The following is a 16,608-nucleotide window of genomic DNA, read 5'->3' as shown; positions in this document are numbered from 1 at the left end:
GCATTTTGTATGATCCCTATTACTATGGTAAAATAATTACAATTTTGCAGATTCTGCAAGGTGTATGTAAACTTTTGACCTCAACTGTATATACAGTTTTGACTGCAAGCACCAAACACATTATGCAAATCAATTTAAATTAAGGAAATCAAAAATATACCTCATAGAAGTCTTTTTTTTTTTTTTTGATTAATTGCATTTTTAATGTTATTAATTATATTAATGATAACTTAATCATTAACAGACAAAACGAGCGTCAAGTTATTGACCCATAAGCATATGCTCTTTCTCCTTCGTCTCTCTCTCTCTCTCTCTCTCTCCCTCTCACACACGCAGATTCATATATACTTGTGTGGCAGTGGAAATGTGAGAAATATAGTCTCTCACTCCATGCGACTATAGCGGCAGCACCAGCAGCAGCTTGTGAATGGTCCCCGCCTCTCCGGGGAGTTTCCTCCACGGGGAACTTTTACTTTATGTGCAGCACCTGTTGTGTCGCCAGTCGGCCGTCTGCGCTCGCCAAACATTTGGAGCCAGCTCAAGACGTTCATTTCCTTAAGAAAGTTGGACGCGCAACGCTACAAGTGCTATTTTACCCAGAGTCGGTCGCTATGTGTTGCGTTCCGCGAATGGACTATCTGTGTGTGCAAGGGAAAGACGAACACTTTGTAAACAGACAAATGCACGTTTCGCGTCTCAGCAGATCTTAATTTACAGCAGTACACGTTTCCAACTGTCCTCTTGAACAGGTGTGCGCTCACTAAGTTAACTGCAATTAATGCTTAACTTTGCGCAGATGCTCCTCGGGAAACTTTCCACAGAGAAGTTTTCGCAGTAGAAACTCTGTCCGATCAGGATTATGTGGACTTTACTTTACGCGTGCCTCTTACTGATGTGTCCAAAGTTGGATACGCGTCTCACGAACAATATTTCTGCATGGTGATTCAAGCGACACATACTAAGTGCCTATAAGCACCGACAGCCACCATTTATCCAAATGATTCCATTGCTTCTCTTGATTCTTATATCGTCTCTTCATCAGCATGAGTCGGTGGCGGAATCGAGTCACATCAGTAAGGTTCACCACGCCAGTACGAAAGAGCAGAATGGTAAGTTCAAAAAGTCACTGCATGATCTTATATTGCTGTTGCTGAGTTGTGTGCGACTTCTGATGGTGTATTAGAACTGAACGCATTGAGTTTACCTCTGCAATGGCAAGCCTTTTTAACATTTATGACTTAAAAAGTACATTTTGTGGTACTGGGGGAAAAGTAACTAGTGTTACAAGAAATGTTATTCATATTTATCCCATAATTCTTATTCAAGTGCCTGTGATCTAGGTACTAGTGAATCTGTAATGCATACTAGCAACTATTGGGAGTTGTACCAGAGAATAAGTACTAGTAAAACAAATTCAGCAACAATTTGATTTATATATGCTACTGATACTTAATACCTAATCACCATGTACCCAATTGTTAGATAAAAATCGGAAATTAACTACTAATATTAGTAGTAGCCTACTACTATGCACTAGTATCCAATAAATTACTGGTGAAATTTAAAAAGTATACCAGTGACCGCTGGTGTCCTTATTAATCTAAGGAATAGTAATTAACAGAAATAGTACTTAAAGGGATTTAATGTTTAAACGGCTTGCCATAAATGGCTACAATTAAAGAGGTTCACATAGGATTATGCTTAGTAGGAAGTTGAAGTTACCTTTGACTTTCATGTGTATGAAACGCACATCTGTATGTGTATTTAAGAGGAAAAAAATCTCCGGGTAACCGGGTCCCCTGGGGAGGGATTTCTCTCTGATCGCAGAAAGACTCCATTCATGAAGCGTGGGGTGCCCCGGGGCCATGTAATTTGCTTTTCTCTGAATCCCACCAAAGCTCACAGGTGAACTTAAAAAAAAAAAAAAAATTCATAATGATAAATAAAATAAAGCAAAAGTTTCCATTTAACTTTGCTGTGAAACTGTAAGCTCAGTGTTGTAAAGCAGGCGTTGGTGGGGACAGGCAAACTGTCGCCCATTGCGCACCATTAACAAAATGTAAACTACTACTTGTGTTGACTTAGGCGAGGGAGCGCCCCTTACTGTGTCAGGGGTGAAGCAGAGTGGAAACATCTTGCTTCTCTGGGCCCACTATCAGAGCTTTCATTGTATTATCATTCTTTCTCTAAACTATGGTACGTGAAGAGCATGTCTACTAGAAAGCTGTGTTTATATGGAAAAAAACACTTTGTTTTTTGTTTGGAAGCCTATAAACAAAATCCTTCTAGTTCCATGTCGTTTAAAAATATAAAGTTACCAAAAGACTGTAAAATCATAACATCTTTGTCTATTAAAGTCAGGCTTAATTGAATTGGCACATCTGATGCAGTGCATATCTAGTCTTCTCAGGTCAGAGTTGTGAGATAAGGAAGACCCTTGCGATTGCAATTTGATAGGGGTCTTTGGCTGTAGCGCCACCTTTATTCCCCAATGGCTTAAGAATGGAGGTGAATTGGTAGTGTGCTCTGCCAAGGGTCTCTGAACGGAGAGTCTTGTTCTCTGGCCCTCTTTAATTGCCATAACAGTAGATGCTCTGTCGCAGCCATCTCTGGTTGGTGTTGATTGAGGCGGTTCTTCACCGCTGATCTGAGGCTGGTTTTATTTCACAGCTGCAGTGTGAGGTTAAGGTCAGGTTAAAAAGCTACTCGACCAACTTTTTCAGGTTAACCTCAGAAGAGAGTTTGCCAGCACATAGTTCATAGATGAGTACTTTTCACGTTCTTTTGGTTCAGTGGTTTTCATAAAAATTCTTGATGTGAGTAGGGGGATATAGTTGATAAAGGTGGGTGAAAGATGTTTCCGAATCCATCCTTGCTAGTGACTCAAATGTCTGCTGGTGTTTGCACTGACCTGACCTTTAAATGCTGATTCATGAATTCATTGTAAGTGATCATGCTGAAGGTTGGTCTGCTTGCAGTAGGGACATGTTGAGAGTGTTACAACAAGATTTATTTTATTTTACCCTATTTAAACTGTCTTGCTCTGTTTGACATCCAAGGCTTCTTCAATATGGACGAGTCCTTACTCATTCTGTGCTGCCTGCTTTTGGTTTGTCAGGTCAAAGGACATGGTTAAATGTGTACATTTTTAGTGTGTTATCTGAATGATTAGCTGTACTTATTTAACATGTTAACAAATTAACAGCCTTATACAGTTGAAGTCAAAAGTTTACATACATCTTGCAGAATCTGCAAAATGTTAATTATTTTACCAAAATAAGAGGGATCATACACGTTATTTTTTTTTTAGTACTTATCTGAATAAGATATTTAACATAAAAGACGTTTACATCTAGTCCACAAGAGAAAATAATAGTTGAATTTAGAAAAATGACCCAGTTCAAAAGTTTACATACACTTGATTCTTAATACTATGTTGTTACCTGAATGATCCACAGCTGTTTTTTTTTTTTTGTTTGTTTGTTTTTTGTTTAGTGATAGTAGTTCATGAGTCCCACAAATACATTTTTGTGTATTTGAACCCTTTCCGACAATGTCTGTATGATTTTGAGATCCATCTTTTCAGACTGAGGACAACTGAGGGTTTCATATGCAACTATTACAGAAGGTTGCAGAATGCAGCTCACTGATGCTTCAGAAGGAAACATGATGCATTAAGAGCCAGGGGTGTAAACTTTTGAACAGAATAAAGATGTGTACATTTTTCTTATTTTGTGTAAATATTGTATTTTTTTTATGTAGTACTGCCCTTCAGAAGCTACAGAAGATACTTAAATGTTGCCCAGAAGACGACAAAAAAAAATAAATAAATTTCTTCAAAAATGATCTTCAAATTCAAAAAGTTTTCACCCCCTTGCTCTCAATGCATTGTTTCCTTCTGAAGCATAAGTAAGCATTTGAACTTTCTACAATAGTTGCATATGAGTCATACAGTCATTGTTGGGAAAGAATCAAATACACAAAAATGCTGAAAAACCAAAGAATTTGTGCGACCTGAAGGATTTTTTTCTGAAGAACGTTGGGCAGTTTAACTTTTCAGGACAAACAAGGGACTCATAAAGAACTATTACTAAACAAAAAAAAAAAAAAAACACAGCTGTGGATCATTCAGGTAACAACACAGTATTAAGAATCAAGAGGGTGTTAACTTTTAAGCAGGTTTTTTTTTTTCCACTTGTGGACTATATGGAATCATTTTTTCTGTGAAATATCTTATTCAGGTCAGTACTAAATAAAAAATGAGAAGCATTTTGTACGACCTCTCTTATTTTGGTAAAATAATTAACATTTAGCAGATTCTGCAAGGTGCGTGAACACTTTTGACTTCAACTGTAGTTACAACCTTGCATGCACTATGGAGCTTTGAGTAAACAGAGCCTGAATGGTTGTCTGCTCCACCTTAAATGCCCATTTATTTTTATATTCTTACTTATGAATGAGCATATGTGATTTCTGTCATTATTTTAGACTTAATGTGAAATGATTAACATCTAACAGAGACCTTAAATGTATAGCCATGTTATTAATATCAAATTTAACTTAATGTTCTCAGCATTAACTAGATGGCATTCAAGCGAAGAATCAGTCAAACCCCAGATGCTAAACATGTGAGTAGTTGTTCATTAACCCTTGTTGCAACAGTGTCCAGTGTCCTACCCTAATAATGACAGAACTACAAATTCTTGCACCATAGTCACTTAGCTGTTCCTTTTTTGGCTGTGTCCACAAGCCAGTTCTGTAGCAATGGAGTGGGTTCAGAAAGCAGCTGCAGTTTCCTAATGGTGCCAGATTATCCGTAATTAATCTGTTGTAACCCCTCTGACATCTCAGGCAGAGACGTGTGAGAGTCAGCCTCGATAACAACCGAATGCCTCGCGAGGCTCTGCATTACTGGATTACTCAGTTAGGAATGGGGTTAATGTGGTGCACCAGCTAACTGGGAAATGCAGCGTGCCTCACGCATCCGACAGTTAAGTGGTGGGTGTGTAATGATTAAAGGATAGTATTGCTTGAATGCTCATAAGCAACACTTCACTGTGTAGTTAAGATTTTAAATCTAGTTATAAACATGTACGTTTATCACAGTATTTCATACACGTCATGCATCTTAAAGGGGTAGTTCACCCACAAATGAAAATTCTGTCATTAATTACTCCTCCTCATGCCGTTCTGAACCTGTAAGATCTTCGTTCATCTTCAGAATGCAAATTAAGATATTTTTGATGAAATCTGAGAGCTTTCTGACCCTGCATAGACAGCAATGCAGCTGAAACGTTCAAAGCCCAGAAAGGTAGTAAGGATATTGTTAAAATAGTCCATGTAACGTCTGTGGTTTAACCGTAATGTTTAGGGTTGGGTAGCGAAAATCGTTTCTGAATCCAGAATCGGATACTTAAGGTCAGGAATGGGATACTAACATTTCGATTCCGCCTATCAATTCCTATATGATGTTGTTGTTGTTGTTGTTGTTGTTTCATCTGTGAGGACCCGACCTAGTGATCTGACAGGACCATGCTGGCTAATCTAAGCACATAGCGCTCCAAATTATGGCTACACTTGCGATCAGAAGTCGAAAAAGCAAACTAGTCTATAATATTTGTGATAAGCTAAACATGTTGCAATAGATGTGTCACCACCAATATGACAAAGCATTTTAATTTAACAGATCGTTACACAATTTAAATACCACCGTGATTCTGTTCCTAAATTACAATGATTCATCTGTTTGATTCGCCAACCTTTCTTCCGTGCAGCGTATGACCGGTGTGATTTGAACATTCAAATCTGCCACTGACCTAAAGAGAGCCACTGTCGTGTATATGAATGAAACAGTTTCACAGTCTTTTCAACCACACAGTTCATTATTTCTGTGTTACAAACATTAAAATAATCACAGAGGTACTGGGATAAAAGTTCATAGTTTGGATATAAACTCTGATATGTACGGTAGAGATCAAAATAGAGTAAATAATCCTTGTGAAAGTTAATTTGACATTCCAAATAATGTTAAAGATTTATCGATTACGTCGTTATGCAAGTAGATGGTGAAAGGGGGCTGTTAATAATGTGTTTGTCTTTAATCATTGTAATCATTCATTCAATAACACTGATTCATCCAGTAATGAACCAAGTGAATCACTGAATCATTTACTTATAAATTAGGCCTACATGTGATTTTGTTTAGTTGTCTATTTTTTTTTTTCCTCAGAATTGTAAGAGAACCATAACTTCCATTAAAAAAAAAACAAACAAAAAAACAACAACAACAGCCCAATTTATCCAGAATCACGCAGCTCTAATTTGCAAACAGCTCTTAAGTGAATCATGTTTTTATGTAGCCTGTTGATTTTTGTTCATGGTATTCAGCTGCAACTAAATGTTTAGCAAAAAAATAAACCGAATAAATATGTTTGATATTATCTTTTATTCACATTGGAATCGAAACTGGGAATTGAAAAGGACCTTGAATGTGTCAGTTGCGTTGCTGTCCATGCAAAAATTCTGCTTTTTACCATGTAATAAAAGATCTAATGTTGTACTTGTATTTTATGGCCAAAAACATTTAAATTGATACTGTTGGATTTGTGGAGAAGCCACTTGCTCAATCCATTCCTCGCAGGAGAACAACATATTGTAGGTATTACCTTTGTTGTAAAGACTTCAGTGGAAGGTTGTTCCCAGAACTCAGAGACTGTGTGGCAGCTGGCAGTGTTCTTGCTTGGCAAAGCTCTACATTACCAGCCTGTTGTGTTAAGTAGTTTCCATAGCATTTCAAGTTTATATTGCGATTGTGAATTGTGGGTAGCCCTAAACCAAAAGGATTTTCAATACCCAGTAGTCCAATGAAACAGAAAACAAGCTTTCTGGTAACTCAAACACAAGCGCGCACACGCACACCTAAGACAAATGACTCCCTGTTAAAGTAAAAGTTTACCCCAATCCTTTTTTCACCAAGCCCTTCTGGCTGTAATACTGTAGGCATTGAAGTTTGCTGTCAATCGGCACGCCGTACCCTGCCAGTGCCCGAGTTTCAAAAGCTCAGTGGGAACCGTGCTTTTTCAGTGAAGACTTAAGGAAACTTTTAAGATGTTATTTATGCAATACTACACAGTTTGTTTAAAGGGACATCTCTTCCGTAACCCTTCTAGAATAGAAGATTGCACGGTTGGGGTGTCCATGTTTTTGCTGTCAGCACACTTGAAAGGCAGAGCGACAGATTTGGCAAGTAGGCAAGTCAATGCCTGTCTGATGTTTGTCCTGACGGACAGTGAGTGTACATTCCTAACCCAAACAGAGCTCCAGTTTGAAGGGATCAGCAGCAGGGCCATGGAGTTCCTCTGTAGAACTGGGTCATAGCCTTGGATTTGCTTTTTTTTCCCATTTCTCCTGTAATTTCATGGACTTTCTGTCTTCTGTGCTGGCACCACCTGTGCCATCATCAACCTAATACCCATAATCCTGTGAATGATATGTCCTCTTGTTTCAGTTAAATATGAGGTCAAGAAATCCATGGCTTGTGCACCGAAATGGTCATTGAAGATCATTTCATCAGGACGTCAGTGGTGGTCCATCATCTACCCTGAGGAGAAATGAGTCTGCTAACCCTGCTTTGCCCTTAGAATCAGGCATAACTTGGCAAATGTGTTCATCTAAAGACATTTACAGTGCTTTAAATGTGAAGCATGTGAGTTCTCTAAGAAATGGACCTATGATTTGCGTGTTGCTAGTGCTGTGATCTATCACATAGTAGAATTAGTTTAAAATAGTTGTTAAATATTTTATCTAATCACACTGATAGAAGACATTTAGTCCTGTGCTTCAACTTTAAGGCCAAAAATAGGAATCAGATTTAAAAGACCGTAATTGTGCTATATAGCTGCTTCCTCCTGTCTGCTTACCTCCCATTTTTGATGATTTATGCAGTGATAAGAAATAACGTCTAGGAGTTCTTAATGCTTTTTTGGCTTCAGGCAAGTCTAGTTGTAATGCTGAGCCCAGATTTGACTTTCAAAAGCAGTAAATCTCAAATTGCACTGACAGCAAATATGATGCTGTAGAGTTGTGGCTATAGTAAAATGTGCACAACCGCTAATAGGTTTTCTGTTTTTAATCAGAATCTAATTATTTTTTTTCCAGACAGAACATTTACACTTCATTAAATGTTTAAAAAAGATTATATTATATTATATCATATTATATTACACTGTTTTTGCGCATATGTATATGGTTGTGCACTAATGTTAAAAAGTAAAAGTATTTTTTTAACAAAATTTATATTTTTATTCAGCAAGAATGCATTAAATGTATGAACAGTGACAGTAAAGTCTTTTATATTAAAACTTTAAAATAAAAAAATGTAAGATTCAAATAAACACAGTTACTTTGAACTTTATATTAATCAAAAAAATAAGTAAAAATAAAAAAAAACCTAAGGAAAGTATTGAAGTTTCCACAAAAAAAAAAAAAAAATTGTAAAAACTCAAAACTCAAATGTAAACCGTTTCAAATAAACAGTCACTTTAAACTTTCTGTTAATCAAAAAATAAATAAATAGATCAAACAAATCCTAAAGAATGTATCCAGGGTTGCCAGGTTTTCACAACAAAACCCGCCCAATTGCTCCTTAAAACTAGTCAAATCACGTTTCGAGGGGAGTCCCCCAATAAAAAAAACGTTGCTGGAGGTTCGTACACATTTGTTTTTTTTTGTTTTTTTGGTAGGGTTCCCCTGGTACAGTTTGCATGCCAGGGGCTAAATATAACGTTATTGGGACATGAAAAACAACCCACGGCAACAGTGTTAAAGTAACCTAATTCCACAGGAAAACCATGAACTTGGCAACACTGAATGTATCAAAGTTTCCACAAAAAAATAAATAAATAAAATAAAATAATTTTCTCAAGCACTAAATTAGCATGTTAGAAGGATCATATGACATGTTTTTGTCATCACAGGGTTAAATATATTAAAATAAAAAAACAGTTATTTTAAAATATTTTATAATAAAATAGTAATTTATTTTTGTTTTACTGTATTTTTCAAATAAATGCAGCCTTGGGGAACACAAACTTGCCTACCCCAAACATTTGAACAGTTTATATGTGTGAAAACAATGCTTTAACCCTTAAATGCATACCTCGGGTCTTTAGCGACCCGGGACGTCATTTAGTACCCTCTCCCTCCTTTTTTGAGTTTGACATCAGCTTTTTTTATTATTCCTCAATCTATTCATTATAAGCAATAAAACAAGAAAACAAAGTCTCTAATGCTTTGTAAAAAGTGTATAGGGTAGCTAGAGACCAGAGGTGTGTAATAGTAAGTATATTTTTCATGCACAAAAATATGTAAATATCTGATGACTAAACACATGCAATTTACCTTTATTCCTTGTGGTGGCACTGTTTGATAGACAATAATGACGTGATATTTCACTTATTATTATCGCAGGCATAAAACAAAAGAGTATCATCAGCAAAAATTGAATTAGTTTGAATGGCTTTACAGTGATCAAACTATTGGTGAAAACAATAGTTTTGCAAATATGATTGAGATCGCGAATATGAGCCAGATACTGAATGTGCTGTGGAAGTGCGCTCTGACAATGAGAGCAATGGTGCAATCATCTGCTCAAACTGAACCCCTCTAAGTTTCAAAAGGTAACAAAATAGGCTTTATTTTATTCTTCAGTAATTGTTCTTAACATGTCAAGAGTTTTTTTTTTTTTTTTTTTTTTTTTTCTATTGCAGAAGTTAGAGATCCATTCATGCTGGATATATATGTCCGGGTCGCTAAAGACCCGAATATGTAGTAATGATTGGCGAAACAGTCATGCATTTAAGGGGTAAAGAGGCAAGTTCCAGCACTGACACTGACCGTGACTTTATTGGCTATCCGCACTTGTCTAGACTGGAGCAGCTGAACATTGCAGCCTCAGGTCCAGCTTAACTTGTGCCATTAATGCCTGTCAGTCACTCTCTGACAACAACACTTCCTCAAGCTTTTGCTCATCCCTCACTTTGACTCTTTGCTCCCTTTCTTTATTCATCCTACCTGTCACCCCCAGACAGTTTGAAGACAGATGTATCTGCACTTTTTAATAAACAGACTCGTGCACTCGGGCAACCCTTAACATCTGCTAGAGACTTAATGCAGAGACTATTGCAACAAACACCTTTATCAACTAATATTGTATGGTAATATTGAAAGTGAATGATTTGTGGGCAATGCTGGTTAAGTTAGACTGGATTTAGTCACTCCTACAAAAACCTGGCCCTCCGGTCATTTAATCCTGTGTGCTGAAACAAGCGGATAACCTGTAACTGTTTGCGAGGGCTAGTGCTCTGCCGGAACAGATAATTCTACGCTCTTAGGCCTAAGCTGTCTGGGGATATTGCCTGTTTTCAGAGCACACTGAATTCCAAAGGCCTTAGACTTTTGGCAGCAGGTAAATGTGATGACTTGACCTTGGTTCCTATCTCTTCAAGGCATGTCTACATACCTTGGCAGATGTCAGCGCTCACTGTCAGAGAGGTATTTTGGACGTGCCCCCCTCCCTTTTTAATCCGCACTTATCTTGCTTGGTCTCTATCTACCTGTGTAGATGTGTGTCTAAGTAGGTAATAAAATGTATAATAAAATAATACAAATGTATACTAAAAATAATAATAATAAAATAAATAAATAAATATTAAAGCCAATAAAACCAAATACAATTAAAAAAAATCTAAACATATAGTAGATAAGTCTGTTTCTGCCACTGAATAAAAAATTAAAAACAGGTAATTGCGACTTTATCTCACAATTCTGACTTTTTTCTTTTACAGTTGCGAGTGAAGTCCAAATTGTGAGAAATTAACTCTTAGTTGTGACTTTCTTTCTCAGAATTGTGCGTTTATATGTCGCAATTTTGACTTTTCTCAATTGTGAGATATAAAGTCAGAATTGCGAAAAATAAACTCGCAATTGTGAGTTATAAAGTCCAATTCTGAGGAGAAAAGACTGTTTTTCAAAATTCCAAGTTTAAATCTCACAACTCTGACTCAATAACTCTTGCAATTGCATGTTATAAAGTCAAAGTTGCGAGAGAGAAACTTGCAATTCTGAGAGAAAAAAGCTGAGTTTGAGTTTGTCTTGCAATTCTGAGAGAAAAAAAGTCAGAACTTATCTCGCAATTCTGACTTTTTTTTTCAGAATTGCATAATATAAACTTGCAATTCTGATTTTCTCAGAATAGCGGGATATAAACTAAATTGTGAGAAATTAAGTCAGAATTACGAGAGATAAACTGTGATTTTTCTCGCAGTTATGAGTTAGTCACAATTCTGACTTTTCATGTAATTGTGGCTTTTTTTTCTCAGAATTGTGATATATATACTTGCAATTACGAGTTATAAAGTTCAATTCTGAGGAGAAAAAAGACTTCTCAGAAGTTTGTCTCAATTCTGAATTAATAATTAAGTAATTGTGTCAGAGTCAGAGTTGCAAGATATAAACTCATAATTCTAAGAAAGTCAAGTGTTTTATCACAATTCAGTTTATTTCATGCAACTGTAAGTTCGTATCACACAATTTTGAGAAAAAAAAGTCAGAACAAATTTTATCTTGTAATTCTGACTTCATTTCTTGACACACAATTCTGAGAAAAACATCAGAACTGTAAGACAAACTCGCAATTTACTTTTTTTCTCAAAATTGCATGATATAAACTTGCAATTTCAAGTTGTAAAGTCATAATTGTGAGAAATAAACTCTCAATTGTGAGTTTGTCGCAATTCTTTTCTCGCAGTTCTGACTTTTTTTTTCTCATTGTTAGATATAAACTCGCAATTGCGAGTTATGAAGTCCAGTTCTGAGGAGAAAAAAAAAGACTGATATGTTCTTAATTCCAAGTTAATATCTCACAATTTGACTTAACTTGGAATTGTGTGTTATAAAGTCAGTTACAAGACCTAAACTTGCAATTCTGACTTCTCTCAGAATAGCAGGATATGAACTTGCAATTGTGAGAAAAAAAAGTCTGAATTGTGAGAAACAAAGTCTCAGTTGTGACTTTTTTTCTCGCAATTGTGAGGTTGTCGCAATTCTGACTACTTTTTTTTTTTTTTTTTCTCAGAATTGTGAGATATAAACTCGTAATTGTAAGTTATAAAGTCCAGCTCTGTTCTTACTGTTCTTAAAATTTTACATTCATATCTCACAAGCAGGGAAAAATACATCACAGAGCAAAAAGGATACTGACAATATGCCGTCAGACAAGACAGAGCAGGTTTCTTCTGGTATGAAACAAGGTCTCCGCTTTAAAATGTTGTCTTTTTTTTTTTTTTTAAGAAAGAAATTATACTCTCCTGTCTGATTTGTTTGTCGGACAGAATGGCAGATTCAACATTATGATTGGTCAGATCGCCTGTCAATCAAGCTGTCTGTGAAGGGTCAATTCTGACTTAATAACTTGCAATTGCATGTTATAAAGTCAGAGTTGCAAGATATAAACTTGCAGTTCTGAGAAAAAAAGTCAAGTGTGAGTTTGTCTTGCAACTGTCAAATTATATCACACAATTCTGAAAAAAAAAAAAAGTCAGAACTGAGTATACATCTTGCAATTTTAACTTTATAACTCCCAACTGTAAATTTATATCTCAATTCTGAGAAAAAAAAAGTCACAATTACCATTTTTTTATTCAGTGGCAGAAATGGGTTTCCATGAGAAGTAGATATACAAGTAGGCTACAAAAAAATAATAATTTATAATAATAATAATAATAATAATTTCTTTCTCTGGATGGGTAGTTATTGGCTAGCTTACTACTTGTGGCCACAGTTCATACAAAATCTATTTTAAAACATTTTGAATGACATGACTGAATTGTGCAATGAGCCTGTTTTGGACATTATTAATGGAGGAAAAAGGAAAAAAAACCTCACACCTGGCTTTAGATTGCATTAATATCCTGGCATTGTTTTATACAACATAACTTGCATCTGGAAGATTAATTATCCTGGGTGTTTTCTTGGCTTTAGCGTGGTAATTATTACTGAAGTGGCAAGTCCAAAGTCTTTTGTAGAGTTTTACCAATATTCAGTCTTGTTAGCTTGGCTAACCAGCCTATTTGAGACACGAGTCTGAAATTCACTCATTACAGCATGTTTATGACCGAGGAAGGAGATCACTGGATGATCACCAGCCCACACACCAAGACACACTCGATTAGCCAAATGATATGCCATTATGACTGGCATGTTTGTGCTGTGGCTTTGAAATGAGAAAATATTTTGCTGTCAACACCACACCACTGTGGTGGCATGACCTCCGTCAGCCTTTCTCAGAAGGTCTCTGCTGACCCCCGGCTACTGTTTTTGCACAAGAGAGATTGAGAATGCTCAGTCCTCCACTTTCAAAGGGGTGAAAAATGTCCCGTGGCCACTGAGGATTCACTGAAGCCAGACTATAAATTTTCATTTCCATTTGACCTGTTTTGCAGAAATGGCATGACTGACAGAAACATTCGAATTATGCAGTACTATCAGAGATGTGACCTGCTGGGTAGTGTACGTGGTTCAATATGTTGCATACTTGTGCAGACGACCAAAGTTCAAGTCTACAGTACTTTCCGATACCACCCCACCCATCATCTATCAACTATGATTTCCTGTTTCCTCTATTAGTCTCTCTCCAACCAGGCGTCATGAGAAATCATAAGAGTTCATTCAAGATTGTAAGAATAAACCTAACCATTAACCCTAAAGGCTTGTTCACACCAAACCTTGTTCAAACCATTGTCAATGTTAAATAGCAGAGTCCACACCACAGCTGTAACTATAAAGGCACAAAGAAACAATATAATTGGAATTACTTTCAGCACTAATTACTTTCCAGCTGATGAACGATAAAAATTGACACCCAATCAGAATCGATTTTGGAAACATTTTTTTTTTTTTTTTTTTTTGTTGTAATTAAACTTCATTTGGAGTACTACTTGTGCACAATGCACATTTCTTAATATTAAGGCTACAATGTTTTAATGTCACTATTGATGAGGATTGTATGATCTTTAAGTAATATTGGACTTTAAATGCAAAATATTTAAAGTGTACCTAAAGTATACTTGCAATCATTCCACTTTAGCACAATCAAATATAATCATAAAGTATATCTCTAGTTGGACTTTATTTTTCACTAGGGTTGCATTGTCATTTTTAATAAACTTGTGCATTTCTTTGAAACAAATCCATGTCTTTGTTGCTAACACAATGACACTGTCCTGTTTGTGCTACAAAAGGAGTTCGCAACCTTAAATTTAAAGCTCCCATTGTCCATAACAAACACATGCAAACATTTCCAGGTGTTTCCACACAATTTTTTAAAAAAAAAGGATTATTATTATTATTATTATCATTATTATTATTATTATTATTATTATTATCATCATCATTATTATTTTATTATAATTTTTCAACTCAGTTTTCACCTGAATTTAATATTTTTGCTTTTAATTTTCATGACTTTTCCAGGTCTAGAAATCACACTTTTAAAATTAAGCTACCTCATAATTAATTTTATTTTCAAAGACGTTAAAAAAAAATTGAGGGAGTGAATTAAAATAGGATTTTTTTTTGTTTTTACTTTTTAATCTTATTTTAATGGTTGTTTTGTTTTAAATCATCTTAAGTTTGTTGAGGCCCCCACCCAAGAAGACTACAGTTACTTTCACTTTCACTGTATGAAAAAGATTCACCTAAATAACACCTAAAAAGAAAAAATGTAAAATAATATGAGGTAAAGTAAATGACACAACCTAAGTTTAACTTGGTCTTTTTTTTTTAACATCCTCTATGATTAATGCTTTGTGTTTGGTTAGTAACTGCTCATTCAGATTTCTCTAAAACTGTAATCAGATGTGTTAGAATGTGGCTTCCAACAGCTTCATCGTTATTCTGTCAGCGGTATGATGTTCACTGGTGAAATATGGACGTTGTGTTATTTGAAATCAAGGGGAAAAAAGCAGCAGCGCACCTGTCGCGGTACTCGTTGGCTGAGCACCAGTGTCCCCATGCCGGACAGATTGCATTATGTTTCCTTGCACATGCTGCGATTTGATATACGACAGTGTACCAGTCGCACACCCTAGTGTGTGTAACTCAATCGCGCGCAGTATTTGGAGAATGTCTGGCTTTTTGCCGGAGCACAAATAGGTTCTCCGCACACACTCTTACACAGATGCTGGTGTCGGGCGTGGCACTTTGGTTCTCCCTGGAGACTGGAGATCTATTTCCCAGCCTACAGATGGAAGAGCAGCAGCAGCCTGGATGTCAGCTAAGATGGACTCCAGTTGGAGGCCAGATTCAGGAAGATTCACTTGGGCTGCCACTGAATCTTTTAACGGATTGGCTGTGTAGTGCATGCAGAAGCCTCGTGGACTTTTTAGTGGTTTTGAATGACTATCGCTGAGCTTCCTCTGCTCGCTGTCTTCCCACATCTGATAGTGCTACATAATCAGTCCCAACGGATGAAGGATGCTGATTACGCGTTTAGAAGTCCATTAATTTAGTGTCCAATCCCTAATGGGCTGTTAAATTCGCATTGGCTTGTGACATAGTAGGACCGCGCCAGTGATAAGTGAAATGCATGCTGATACTGACAAAAAAGCTGGCTTCCATGTGCTTATCCACTGAATCAAACCCTGAGGGTTAGTCGGTGAGTATTTATAACATACTGCTTTTTCTGTATCTTGGTGTCGTATATATTTCTCATGGTTAATTGGGAGGTGGGTGATCAAAATGGTGTGTCGGAACAACTGAGGTGAAAAAAGGTGGGATAAATCAGGCTTAAAACACCTAAGGTGAAATTGTCTCACCCCCCTCGCGTCGGACATCTGTTCAAAAGCCTCTCATTAGCTTCTTGGAATGACAGCACTAATTCAAGCCGGAAGCCCCACCGGCTAATGAGATGCCAGGCACAGCTCTCATTCATCTGTGTGCCACTGAGTGCGTGTGCATGTTTCACATTGCATCAGTCACCAATTCAAGGGACCATCTCTGTTCTCACACCTGTGGCAGTAATGGAATTGAACTATTGAAGTGACTTCTTTGGCAAAGTTGTGTGAATCCATTCTCCTGTAATGCATCTGTGCTCACCTCATAACTAAGCCACCTGGTTTATGTGCCCATACTTGCAGAAACCAGGTGCAGTTTTGTGCGGAAGACTTCTTTTAAAGTATTTTTTTATTTCATCATGGATGGGCTGACGTGTTTTGCATATTTCAATCAGGACATGAGAAATAAGGGCATTATGAAGAAAAAAAAGGAGACTTGTACACAGTTAATCAAAAAGTGAACATCATCTGCCTTCAATTCATGGCCCCTTTCACTTGATTGAGATGGATGAACACGATCAGGATGGGATTAGAGAGATTACATGGAGATTTAAAGCAATCATTGGATGATCTGGATTGCTGCTTTGTAATGCAAACAATCAAAACACACCTGGGCCGGTGTATATATAGAACTAAGATTTGAATAAGAGCCAGTTTCTTAGCAAAAGGCTTGGAGTTTTATATAAAGAAGCTAAAAGTAGCTTTTGTGAAAGTCTAA

General features: G+C 36.6%; 1 protein-coding gene across 1 annotated transcript in view; it reads left to right on the top strand.

Moving 5' to 3' along the window:
* The first annotated feature begins 384 nt into the window (after positions 1-384).
* Positions 385-16,608, top strand: part of pdgfc (platelet derived growth factor c) — a 59,249-nt gene continuing 43,025 nt past the window's right edge. The window contains exon 1 of the mRNA XM_051128371.1: positions 385-1,109. Within this exon, the coding sequence (XP_050984328.1) occupies positions 998-1,109 (112 nt within the window). The 5' untranslated portion in view covers positions 385-997. The remainder of the gene's footprint in view (positions 1,110-16,608) is intronic.

The sequence above is a fragment of the Labeo rohita genome, chromosome 14, assembly GCF_022985175.1.
Source record: "Labeo rohita strain BAU-BD-2019 chromosome 14, IGBB_LRoh.1.0, whole genome shotgun sequence".
NCBI classification, from domain to species: Eukaryota; Metazoa; Chordata; class Actinopteri; order Cypriniformes; family Cyprinidae; genus Labeo; species Labeo rohita.
Note: the sequence above shows the minus strand (reverse complement) of the source record. Positions and strands in the feature narration are given on the sequence as shown.